At 33.6% G+C, this 12,740-nt stretch overlaps 1 protein-coding gene across 1 annotated transcript; it reads left to right on the forward strand.

Moving 5' to 3' along the window:
- Nucleotides 1-5,768: 5,768 nt before the first annotated feature.
- Nucleotides 5,769-8,315, forward strand: ADK (adenosine kinase). The gene is made up of 4 exons (XM_078299407.1): nt 5,769-6,192; nt 6,702-6,842; nt 7,199-7,471; nt 7,785-8,315. The coding sequence occupies exons 1-4, from the start codon at nt 5,887-5,889 to the stop codon at nt 7,929-7,931; spliced, it is 867 nt and encodes a 288-aa protein (XP_078155533.1). The 5' UTR covers nt 5,769-5,886; the 3' UTR covers nt 7,932-8,315.
- The last annotated feature ends 4,425 nt before the right edge of the window (nt 8,316-12,740 follow it).

Genomic DNA, 12,740 nt, shown 5'->3' on the forward strand with positions numbered 1-12,740 from the left:
TTGGCAATCAGCAAAGGTACACTGGTTGACCATATAAGATAAGTGTGGTGATTAGATGATGGCCATGTTCTATAGGTTATACGATAAGGAGTTATCGATCTAATCACACATGTGCATACATGGAGATGTATGGCACTGGACAGACCCAATAATGAAATATCATATGGATTGTGTTCTGTGTCATTGATATTTCGTTGTGTCTAGAATTCTTTGGTTGAGATATTTATTTTTCTTACATAAGGGATGTGTATTGTTGGTACTGTCCAACGCTCTCTTTAACTAGGAGTTATAAAGGCAGTTACTGCAGTGCATATAACTTATGCGGGAGAACGATTCGTATCAAGAAACCATTGTCCCTTATATGTTAATATAAGTGATGATATCTCTAGGCCCCTTGATAAAGTTTATATTATGTGCATGCAATATGATTATATGATAATCATATCATAATTAAACTTCAGGAAATCAAGAAAGAATAATTGGTAAGGATGACACATTCCTACCTTACGATTATTTGGATATCATGTGGCAAGGAATTGACACAACAACATTTTTAATGTTACAGGGATCGTGACTTTGCATTGTGCTTTTTCATCCACGTCATTTGGGTAATCAATATACCATGGCTAGTTGTATCATTGATTTATGGAATTAAAATGTTTAATTCTATTGCCATAATGATGGGATCCCATAGGGTCACACCATATGAAAGATTAAAAAAAAATATATTAATAAAGCATATGTGATATGTATATAATATGTACTATGTTAATTATAAGAAGTTATAATTAATTTGTACAAATTATATGTTATTAATGTATGAACAATTTTATAACATGGAGATGTTATAAAATAATCCTAGTAATATTTAAAGTATGTGTGACATATTTTAAATAACTTTTGACACATGAGAGATGCATATAAATTAACATGAAATATTAATTTATATGTTGGCCTCTTTTAATGTATGGGATTGTGGACTTAATTAAATATTAATATGATTAATATGTTTAAGCCCAAAGCCCAAATATATGCTGGGGAGAATTGATTAGTAATGGCATGATTTAAGGAATATTTAAATATGTCATTAAATCTAATCAATCTCATTAAAGAGCAAAGAAATTTCTGGACAGATTTTTTAGGTAACTTTGAACTGGAATTTGAAAGGGCAAATACTAATCATTCTGGATGCATAACCTATGTAATCTGTAGCCCTTGGAGTCTAGAATCCAATGGTGAAGATTTCAAGTCGTTTGGAGTTACCTAGAAAAAGATATAAGGATTTTAGTACCGAAAGGTCAGAAATTCTGTGAAAGATATCTTGGCCGAAATTTGCTCTTTTCTCCTCTCTTCCAATTTTTCTCATGTGTTGAGATCTAGAAATCCTCTAATAAGTTTTCAGAAATTAAGAAGAGGGTTAAACTAGGATTAAGGTTCTACTTGTTAATCTCTTACTAGCCTTAGAGATACAAGTATTTCTTTAATCTCTCGGTGGATACCTAAGGAGGCTCGTCATTTGAGGGGCTAAAGCACAACCACCATTGAAGGAGAAAGGGAATAAGAAGTTGCTAAGCAAGACAACTCTTCTTGATTTGATTTTGAGATCAAATCCAAGGTATTATGTTATTCCATTCTTGATTAGGCTAATTAAGATTGTTTCTTGCACTTACAATAACTAGATCGTTTGTTTTGAGTCGAATAAAAATTTTGTTTTATTCATTGTTATCTAAGCATCAAAACTTTCATAATGAACTTGTAAAATACCAATTTTTGCTATTTTTGCTATTTTTGAAATTTCTTATTGAGTAATGATCCCCCCCCCCCCCCATTCTAGTCCCTTAACAGCCCTACTGGCCATTAACTACCTATGGTAACTGTCCCCCCATTCTAGTCATTATTTCTAACTGTCTTGACCCCTCTCTCTCTCCCGATAAACAAAAAAAAATTTGCATTCTTCACGGGCTCCACCTCTTCATGGCCTTCACAACCTCTGCCTCTTCTCTTTCTCAGCGTGGTGCATCATCGAGATCCGATGAGGAGAGCGTGGTGCACTGTCGGAGGGGGTCCATGCTAGCCTAGTGAAGGTTGTCAGAGTGCAAGATATGAATACTTCATTAGTTAGATATGGATACTTCATTAGTTTGATATGCATACTTCATGTTGTTAGATATGAATACTTCATATCTACATTAATTAGTTATAAATGTTGTTCGTACAATAATCTTTTTCATCTATTTGACTAATTTGCAAAAACATACAATTATTGAATTTTATGATTTCTTCTACTTTAAGATTATGTAGGTTCAAGAAGAATTGAAATTGCAATGTAGAATGCTTGGACAGAAGAAATCATGAAGATATTTGTCAAGAATGTAAATTGTAATACTTTGCACTTGGTAAAGTAAGTTTGAGGCTGTTTTAACAGAGGTAAAATGTTAGTAACGTTTATAGAAAGCGTTGTAACATTTTAAATCTATCAGAAACACTGAAGTAACAGCTTGATCAAACTCAGAAACACCTTAAAACGTTATAATGCTTTTGTAAAACGTTATAACGTTTTAGGATTGTCAGAAATGCTGAAGTAACAGCTTGATCAAACTCAGAAACACCCTAAAACGTTATAACGCTTTTGTAAAACATTATAACATTTTAGGATTGTCAGAACTGATGAAGCACAGCTGTACAGAAACAACTTAAAACGTTGTAACGATTTAGAAATTGTCAGAATGATAAGTACAGCTGTATTAAAGCTAAAATTCAAATTATAAACGTTATAACATTTTCACAAAATGTTGTAACGTTTTAATTAAATCTGAGCTTCAAACAATTCCTGTTTTTTATCAAGATTTTACAGAGCAAAACGTTATGTAACGTTTTGGATCAACGGGGTAACGTTTTGGAGCAAAACATTGTAACGTTTTATGTAACGTTATGTAACATTATGTTTTTTATCAAGATTTTCTAAAAATTGCAAAGGGAAAACATTACAACGTTTTGCGAAAATGTTGTAACGTTTTAGCACAATTAGCTCAGTTTTGAGCTGACTCTATAAATAGGGAATTGGACTTTCTTCCCAAATGATCTCAGCCGGCCCTAATCTTCTAAAAAGTTATTTTCTGAGAGCTTAGCTTACTCCATTGTTGTGAGAGCTTAAAACTTCAAAATCTCTCAAATAACCTCAAATCCACTTCACTAATCTCAAATTAGATTAGGTTAGAGTGATCTATTGAGCGTTTCTCTTGAGTAGCTTGAAATAAGAGACCTTGTTCTTATCTCTTTGAGTCGGCCGTTTGACTTCACGCTTGGTGTGTAAGGGCTCAACGGTTCACAAGTTGCAATCCTTTCGTATTGGGTAATAGAAAGGCGCACCACTTGAGGTTGGGAAGCCCCGGAGACGTAGGCCTTTGTTTTGCCGAACTCTGTTAACATCCCGCGTGTCAAATTTCTCTAAACTCATCTATTTACCTTCAATTGTAATTTTTTTTTAATAAAGTGGGGAAAGAACCCACCAGTTTCCATTGAAACAAATAGATGTTATGCTGGTACCAACTCTAAAAAAGAAGCCAGTAACAGCTTACAAAAGGTATATACAAGTACTATGAAAATGACATACATGTACCGAAATGATAAAAATGCTCACAGAGCAAGAAAAGCCACATTGGAGGTCTAACAACAAAAACATGCTCACATAGCATCAAAAGCAACAGCACTTAGCTAAAGAAACTTTCAATTGCAATTTAATTTCAGTTTTTGAGCAATTAGAGGTGCACTTAGTATAACAATAAATACTTCATTATTTGTTAGATATGAATACTTCACACCTTTAAGTATGAATAGTGTTAGTGTCATGTGTAAATACTTACTATAAAAAAATACTTTAAGTGAATTGAAGAGGTCTTGAAAGAAATGTCCCAGAAGAGGTGTCTGATTTTGAATTGTATAAATTATTTTACACATGTATGAATATTTCATTAGTTAGATATGAATACTTTATATTGTCAACATATGAATACTTCATTTGTTAGATATGAATACTTCATTGTATAGATTCGCTGTAGTGGTCCCCAATCTTGGCAAATATCGCTTTCGGACAGTTGTGTTCCCCAATCTAGGCTGTCAGACGTCATCAGCGGTCCCCCTGATCGTTACTGGTCCCCAAGATTAATGATTTCCTCTAGTTTGTGTTTACATATGACGAATATTATAGATAATAAGTATGAATACTATACGTTTTGACGATGAATAAAATCGCGTTAACCCTGCTCATTGGCGGTAGTTACCACGTGCGCATCAGCTAGTAGTCCCCCGTTGTACTTTTTTTGCCTTTTAGTGTGGGGGACAGAATGGGGAGGGGATACTATTAGTCGTTCCCTTTCTTATTATTTTTTATGATTTATGAAAACTGACACAAAATGGCTTTAAAAACTTACATGGATTCTATATAATATATAAGGTTCAGCTCTAGTTTTACACGTATATTTTATTTGTTATATATTCTATTTACAAAATCAAATAATATGAGTATTCAGAATGAGAGAAAAAAAATTATAAAATAAGTGATACCAAATTACTATTAGTGTCTATATACAAAATATATATATATGTAAAATATTCATTCTTTATACACTAAACACCTCTAAAAAAGTAAAAAAAAAAAAAAAAAAAAAATAGCAAACTGCTCCACTGTGAGGCGGTCAGGTATTAAAGCAAACCGCTCCATTGTGAGGCAGTCTGGACAGATTTCAAAATATTTGAAATCTACATATATTTTTTTATTTTCTGAGGGTATTTTAAAAAAAAATCGGTCCGGACAGTGAACATGTTAGTGTCACAATAGAAAGCAAGTAGATTCATAAGAAGTACCTTTTAATTTCTGAGAATAAGCAGACAGCACCAAGTACCTGTTCTGATGGGCTCTGATCCGTTCCGGATAGGGCTGTAAACGAATCAAACCAAATCGAACTTACTCTAGTTTCAGCAATGTGCTGTTATCGACTTATCGGTGAGTCAGGAGTCGGCGTATCAGTGAGTTTCCAATTTCATGTTAGTGAAAAATTTCCAACAGAATATTCTGTTCCATACTTAGTAGTATATGCCCTAGACCGGTCTGTAGTACCCTACAAAGTTGCTCATCAGGTCTTGATCAGAAGTCAAAAGGAGAAGCAACGCATGTAGCGGGTCATTTACATCAACAAGACAACAACTATTGTATAGTCACAAGATTCGTGACTAATCGTTTTTTGGTGATAGAGAATCGAACGCCGAATTATTCGCAAATTTCATGAATTCTTTTTGAACTTTTTTTTTTGTTATTTTTGTTTTAGTTTTTGCTCTCTTATCGAACTAATATCTCTTATCCGAATAATTAAAAAAAAAATCAAATAATACTCGATTTATTTCTGAATCATTACTCTTTGACCCCGCTGAACCGAAAGCAAGGAGCAGCGATATTGAGAACCGACAATGTCAGTCTAATGCTACACAGAATTGAACTCCATGAAGGTTACGGGAAATCGTATCATCAAGCGAAACACCAATGCACCTTCTCGTAAAAAAAAATGCACCTTCTCGTAAAGTCTGAGTCTATGTCTACTGATATTATTACATAATAACAGTGGTGAAGTAATTCATATAATATCCGTCCGATTTAGAAAGTACGGGATATATCAGATCGCTGAATCCAATCTAACGGTTATTATACTTTCAAAAAAAAAATCTAACAGTTATTATTTGATAACAAGTCCCTGCTATTAAGTGAAAAACAGGTGAAGATGTATCCGTGATCTCTATACTCTTCCCTCTCCGAACTATCCGCCGAAATCTGAATATCAGCTGCCAGAAAAGTAAAACTCTTTCCTCACGCGACTGTCCCTCCCCTCCCCTCTCATGGCAGCATTAACCAGACTCCTCAGATCTGCCGTGACCTCCGGATCAACGGCCAGGATCTCGCTGTCAACGCTCGCATCCGAGCCCAAGACCGGGTTTCCAGCGGGTCTGGCGGCGCGGTTAGCGCCTTCCCCACCGAGGAAGGGAAGGGAGGATAGGAATGTCCAGTGGGTCTTCTTGGGTTGCCCCGGAGTAGGCAAAGGGACCTACGCCAGTCGCCTTTCGCAACTGCTAGGCGTACCCCATATTGCAACTGGTGATCTCGTTCGAGAGGAGCTCGCCTCGTCTGGGCCTCTCTCACTGAAGGTAAGTTTTAAAGGAATGGATCCTTTAAAATTAGCTTGTTCTGACGTTCTATGATGAATGAGAAAAATGGATCTTGTTTGTTAATGTTGTTTCAGTGAAATTCAGTAAAAGTTTGGCTCTTGCAAACTTATTACGGTTTTGATTTAACTATTTTAATTTTGAGGAAGCTTGTACTGATATCGAAATAAGTAAAAGAGAACAAACAAGGAAGATGGAAAAATAAAAAGCTTGTTGTAACGGTGTATTGTAGATGAGAAAAATGGAACCAGCTTGTTAGTGTGGTTCCAGTAAAATTCAGTAATTGGAAGTACAAGTTTGGCTCTTTTAAGCTTATTGAGATATCATTTGAATTTCCAGAGAAGTTTTTACTGATATTTATTTAAAGTTAAAAAGAGAACAATCAAGGAAAACCAGAACAGAGATTTTATATAAAATGTGATTGGTTGAAGAAACATTTTGTTCATATCTTTTGATTAGCTGATTGATAATTAAATTTCTTTGTATTTCAGCTCGCCGAAATAGTTAACCAAGGCAAGTTGGTATCTGATGAAATTATTGTAGAATTGTTGACCAAGCGACTCAGTAAAGGGGAAGAAAAGGGTGAATCAGGGTTCATTCTCGATGGTTTTCCCCGTACAGTCAGACAAGCTGTAAGTACTTTCAACCTCTTGTCAATAATACAGGGTTTTTCCAGGCATTTATTCCAGTATGTTTTAAAGATCTCTTGTTCAAAGAAAATCCCAAATATCAATCATGACGACCAATTTCTTACAAAGGTGATTCTGTATGTGAATCTGCTTGTTTTCGAGTGTTAGCTTATAAAAGCTGGGGGTAAATTGGGCATATTAATGGCGTATATCTTTACTATCTGATTAACTGACAGTTGGATTTTATTTGCAATAAGGTGTTTGATCTGTTGTGAGAATTCTGAACTATATAATAATGAACAGACTAAGGTGGCCTTGGCAAAATATAAATTTCAGTAATTAACTTTTGATCTTTATAGGAAATCATAGATGGAGTAATGGACATTGATCTGGTAGTGAACCTGAAGCTGAGAGAAGACGTGCTGGTGGAGAAGTGCCTGGGAAGGCGCATCTGTAACCAGTGCGGCAAGAACTTCAACCTTGCTTGCATAGATGCCAAGGGGCAGAATGGCCAGCCTGACATGTACATGCCCCCTCTCCTGCCACCTTCCCAGTGCATGCCTAAGCTCATCACACGGGCTGATGATACCGAAGAGGTCGTCAAGGCACGCCTCCGTATTTATAATGACATGGTATTGCTCTAGCACTTCTAAGAGATTTTATCTCTTTTATCCTTTTCTCCCATTGTCTTACATGAGTTGCTGTAGTGGTTAGTTACTGTACTGTAGCGGACAGCACGGGACAGGTACAATAATTCTGTGTGCTGCTTGCCTGGCAGCACATGTGTATGCTTATTTGCTCATATGTGCACTCCTACACAAAAAAAATGCTGAGAAATTGTGTATGTTTAATAGGATAAGTTAATTAGATATGACAAACATGTACATGAGGCCACCATTATATGGTATACATGAAACTAATTTTGGTGGTATCTACTCTTTGCAGAGCCTACCAGTTGAGGAGTTCTACAGAAGACAAGGGAAACTTCTAGAATTTGATTTGCCAGGCGGAATCCCAGAGTCATGGCCGAAGCTACTTCAGATTCTCAGGCTTGATGACCACCATGAAGACAAGCAATTGGCCGCAGCATGATGCCAGTTGCGATATATTTTACTATAGGATTATTCATTTGAATAAAGACAAACTGATCTAGTGATTGTAAAGGGTTATCCTGCCCTTGAGGGTTTTCTTTAACTTTCCATCTCAGTCAATCCAATCTATTATTTGATTGGTAAGACGATTTTGCTGATTATTTTGTGAGTAGCAATTTTGATCCAGCTACACGGGTTTATTATGTTCTTTCTTTTTAATGGGATGAAGACCATTTTGATTTTACTTAGTTTTTATTTATCTCTAGATGATACTAAAAAGGGTAATTGCTTCAGACGCTATCCTGATTTGTTCTATGAGATTGTAATAATTTGACATATTTTTTCTGGTATGAAAGATGTAGGAAAGGCATCATTAAAAGCAAAATATGTTATCACAAGTTTAGGTTACAGGTACTTAAAGAGCTCATTGAGATCAAATTTGGTTACCATAGTTTAGGCTACAAGCTAGTACTAGAAACATTACAGTCCCATATTTATTTTTCTTCTGATGGTCTCTTCATGTAAGACCCAGATACCCCTTTTGCTGGTTATTACCAATGTAATCATAAAGAGCTGTTAATTTATACCAAGCTTCCCATAAAAAAAAAATTATATAACTAAAGCAAGCAACAAACATGCTAGTATCATATAGGCACGATGTATTTTGTAAATATTCATGTGTTCATTTTTGTGCCAGGGCCAAGTACTAAACTAAAGCGCGCTCAATTTTAATTAAACTCATGTTCGCCTAAATTGCTTGCTTGCATCTGTCTGGACAGCTCAATATTATTATTCTTAATTGCTATAAGGTTTTATGCAGATACTACTGCAATCAGTTTTTATTACGAAGTACTTCCATTTGGTCAAGTGAAGTAGAGTTAAGTAAAAGTTAAATCATTTAGTTCAATTTTAAAGTATTGGCGTTTGGTAGTATCATGAAGTAAGATGTAATAATTAAAAGAAATAGTGTTAACTAAAAAAGTTTAGCATGTTATATTAAATATTAAAAATATATTTTAAAGACCAAAATACCTTACGTGTTATGCAGATTCGCATCCAGTTGGAAAAAAAAAATTATGATGGCATTAATTAGAAACAAATCTTAGACAGTGTGAAACCTTAGTGTACGTACAATTTTATGTTAATATATACAGCAATATACAACGATATACGTAGACCAAAATTAGAGTTTAGTTTTTTACCATTTTGTTCCAGAAATTAAAAACAACATTTGATGTACACAACCCTTTGGCAAAAGGAAAGGTCAACAATAACTTTATCGTAACAAAAGTTATTTCCTATACATTTCTCATAGACATGCACTTAAAATTAAATTGCATGATTTTGTTTAAGACTTGCTAACTCTCCGGAAGAGTTTGAACTTGGAATTGATTGCTCTCCTAATTATGGTATTCTCATGACTAACATTTCATAATTAGAGATTTCCCAAAATATTGTTCACTGGCCTTGGCGATTTTGGTCTAGAGACGAGAGCAAAGAAAATATGCATGACCACATCAAACCAAATTATTAATGCATAATCAGCTAACTGGTAAATTGACCTTTGGTCACAACAAAATGAAAGAGAAGTAGGATAAACTTTCTGAAATTAGAGTTATATCTTAGTTCTAGCAAAAGGAATTTAAAAAATTAGACAGACTAGACTAAATGTCGAAATTTTTATTTACACCATAATAAAAAATAAATAAACCAAAACACCCCACAATATTGGGGGGGGGGCAAATTTACTTAGAGGTTCCCACAACCTAAAAAATGCACTGCAATATTAAATATATTCAAATTTTGATGGACCTATAAGCCAATATGCCCCCCTTCCCCTCCATAAATGGGCCGCAGATTGACTTAGCGGCCTGAGTAAATACGAAATTCCCCATAATGTAGGGTGTTTTTTTTTAAAGGGTATAAATAAAAATTTCCGAGACTAAATGTTTTGGTAGAGAACAAAAAAAATTTCCACAAAAAGTTAATAAACCAACAACTTTTAGTTTTACTAAACCAGATCAAGCTAAAAATAAATAAATAAGCTGCACGGAGTAAGCAGTTCTTATCAGGTAGGACCGATATAAATACAAACTTACTGGTTATTTGATTAAATATAATAAATACTATTGAAATGCTTGCAGCATGTTGATTAAATTAATTTGTTTCTACTCTGATTCAATATCAACTCTCTCTGAGCTTATTTTCACTGTGTAAGCAGAGAGGGCAGAACAGGATAATTAATGAATATCGAAACAAATCTGCAAGTGCAAAAAGATTAAAAAAAAATGCAATATTGTGAACAAATAAAAAAACATGATTAATTTTAACTGAAGTCAAGTCTAAAATCTGTCAAATCGGCTTAAAATAACGAATCTGAACCATTGAAACTCACTTATCTTACAAGTGATGCGTCTATATGTGAAAATTTTAAACATTCGAATTAATTTAGTATAAAGTTAAGCAGTCAAAATTAGAAGGTTAATAAATTAATTTTAATGCATTAATTTTTTTAACGTTTTTTGACCTTTTGAGTCTATGCAAAATTATTTTTTTTTTTTTTACATGAAGACGCATCACTCGTAAGATAGACGGGTTTCAACGGTTCAGGTTCGTCATTTGAAACCGATTTGACAGGTTTTAGACTTGAATTCACCAAAGAACTTGGTGAACTTAAGAACACCCTACTGCTACTCGAACTACAAGTTAAGAAGCCTTTTTTGTGTTTATTGCGCAAATTGTAACTCCAAATATTAACATTTCACTATCAGCTTCGACCAATCAGTAAGTCCACTCCAAGGAAAGATCAAAGAGTAAAATTATACTGTATTGTACTAAACCATGTAAACAGATATAAAACACACACACACACACACGGTGCCGTATATATATCGAAATACAGAACTGAGTTAGATACCTCAATAAGAACTTAAGGTCTCCAAGGCTTTAAACAGGGATATATATCTGTCCTCTTTATAGCAACTGAAAGCTGTACTCTTTTAAGAGGAAATTATCCATGCTCATGGCAAGGGCAAAAAACTCAACCTCGGCGTAGTACTGCATATATCTCTAAAATTACATATCTAGAAAAAATAATAAAACATCCAAGCAAAGTTCACTTACCTCGAGTCCTTTTAGAGAAATATATTTTAACTCATCGTACTTACATTTATTTGGCCTCTTTAATTAATACACACGTTAAAGCTATACAACATCAGTAATGGACAATGCCAAATTATGTACGTAATTAACATTATAAGCGTACTCTCTTCATCTCTTGAGAGAAAAACTAAAGACTCCATTATATATACTGTTGCATGTATCTCTGCATACAAGGTTACAAAGGGAAAAAAAAAAAAACCTCAAGTACAAACTCAAAAAGTACACTAATTGTCAGGAACGGAATTAGAAAATTGAGATTGAAAGTTAATATAATGTATTTTTTTATTTTATAAGGAACCTTCAAAGATTTTATTCTATAAGGAGGCTAAAATTCACAAGAGTAGCTAGCCACCCAGATTAGACTTTAAATCTGTCCATAATAATTGCATTTCATAACTAAAGAAATAGAAGGAGAACAAACTGTCGATATGAATCGTTCAAATATGATCTACATATGCAAATATGTTTTTTTAGAGTCATATTCTGCATTAACTCAAAAAAGAATTTTCTTAGTTTATTGCATCTCAGCCATTTGATCAGGATCGGAGCCAATTCGGCATACGCCTATATCGCACAGGGCCCTTTAATATTAGTGTGGATCTCAATCAAACAATTCAGATTATTAACGCAAGTTCCGTTAATGCAGAAGATACAAATTTGTTTTCTTGCTGACTAAATTTTTACATTCTTTCATTGCTTATGAATGATATAGAATTGTTAGATCATGTGATATTCTCCCTATCTAAAATTTTTAGATAGTAAAAACATTAAAAAATATATATAAAGATCATATTTAGTGGTTTGAATTGAGTATTTGAATTTTAAAAATAGAGATAAAATTGTAAGGCGTAATTAATTCACAAAAAGAACCTAAAAAGTTCATGGAACAAAAGCCATCAGAAAATTACATAATACACTTAAGAATGTGGATAATGTTTTAGCAAAATCAAGGTACCTAAGTGTCTTGTACATTCAATGTAGAAACAGAGATTGTTTGCTAATTTTGAATTATTTGAGAGAATTTTGAGATAGAAAAGGTGTTGTTCCGGTAAAACTGAGAAAATTGAAGGAAATTAGATAAGTTTAGTTAATTTTTCGGAAAAGAGAAGAACAAATTAGAAAAGTTTAGTTTTTTTTTTAAAAAGACAAAATGCTCTTTTCATTTGAAAAGTTCAGATAATTAAAAAAGAGTCATTAAGAAACTTGCTATCAAAGAAAGAACAAAAATAATAGCAGCTGTAGGAAATAATTAAGGAATTATAGAAAATAATATAAAACTAATATAAAATAATATAAAAATTCAGTTCCTTCTATAGTTCGAAATATGAATGCAATCTATCTAATATCTTATATTAATTTTATATAATTTCTAAAATAAAAATTCGGACAAAGTTGTCTATCAATTTAAAAAAAATTAAATGTGTGTTTTAAAGTCTGTATCCTCTCAGATACTGTAGAAAATTTTCCTCACTTTAAACCGTTTACGATTGAAGATCTCAGCTGCTTTGAGTCGGGCTAGCGCAAAGGTATTATTGGACTTTGAGATGCGTGCAAAGTTAAAGGAACGGTCCAGATACACTAATTGTAAAAGATTTCCTCGTCGATGTGAATTCGAATTCTTTATGCCTAAGGACTTTTCTGAAAAAAA

Source organism: Carex rostrata, chromosome 3 (genome assembly GCF_964058835.1).
Source record: "Carex rostrata chromosome 3, lpCarRost1.2, whole genome shotgun sequence".
In the NCBI taxonomy this organism is placed as follows: domain Eukaryota; kingdom Viridiplantae; phylum Streptophyta; class Magnoliopsida; order Poales; family Cyperaceae; genus Carex; species Carex rostrata.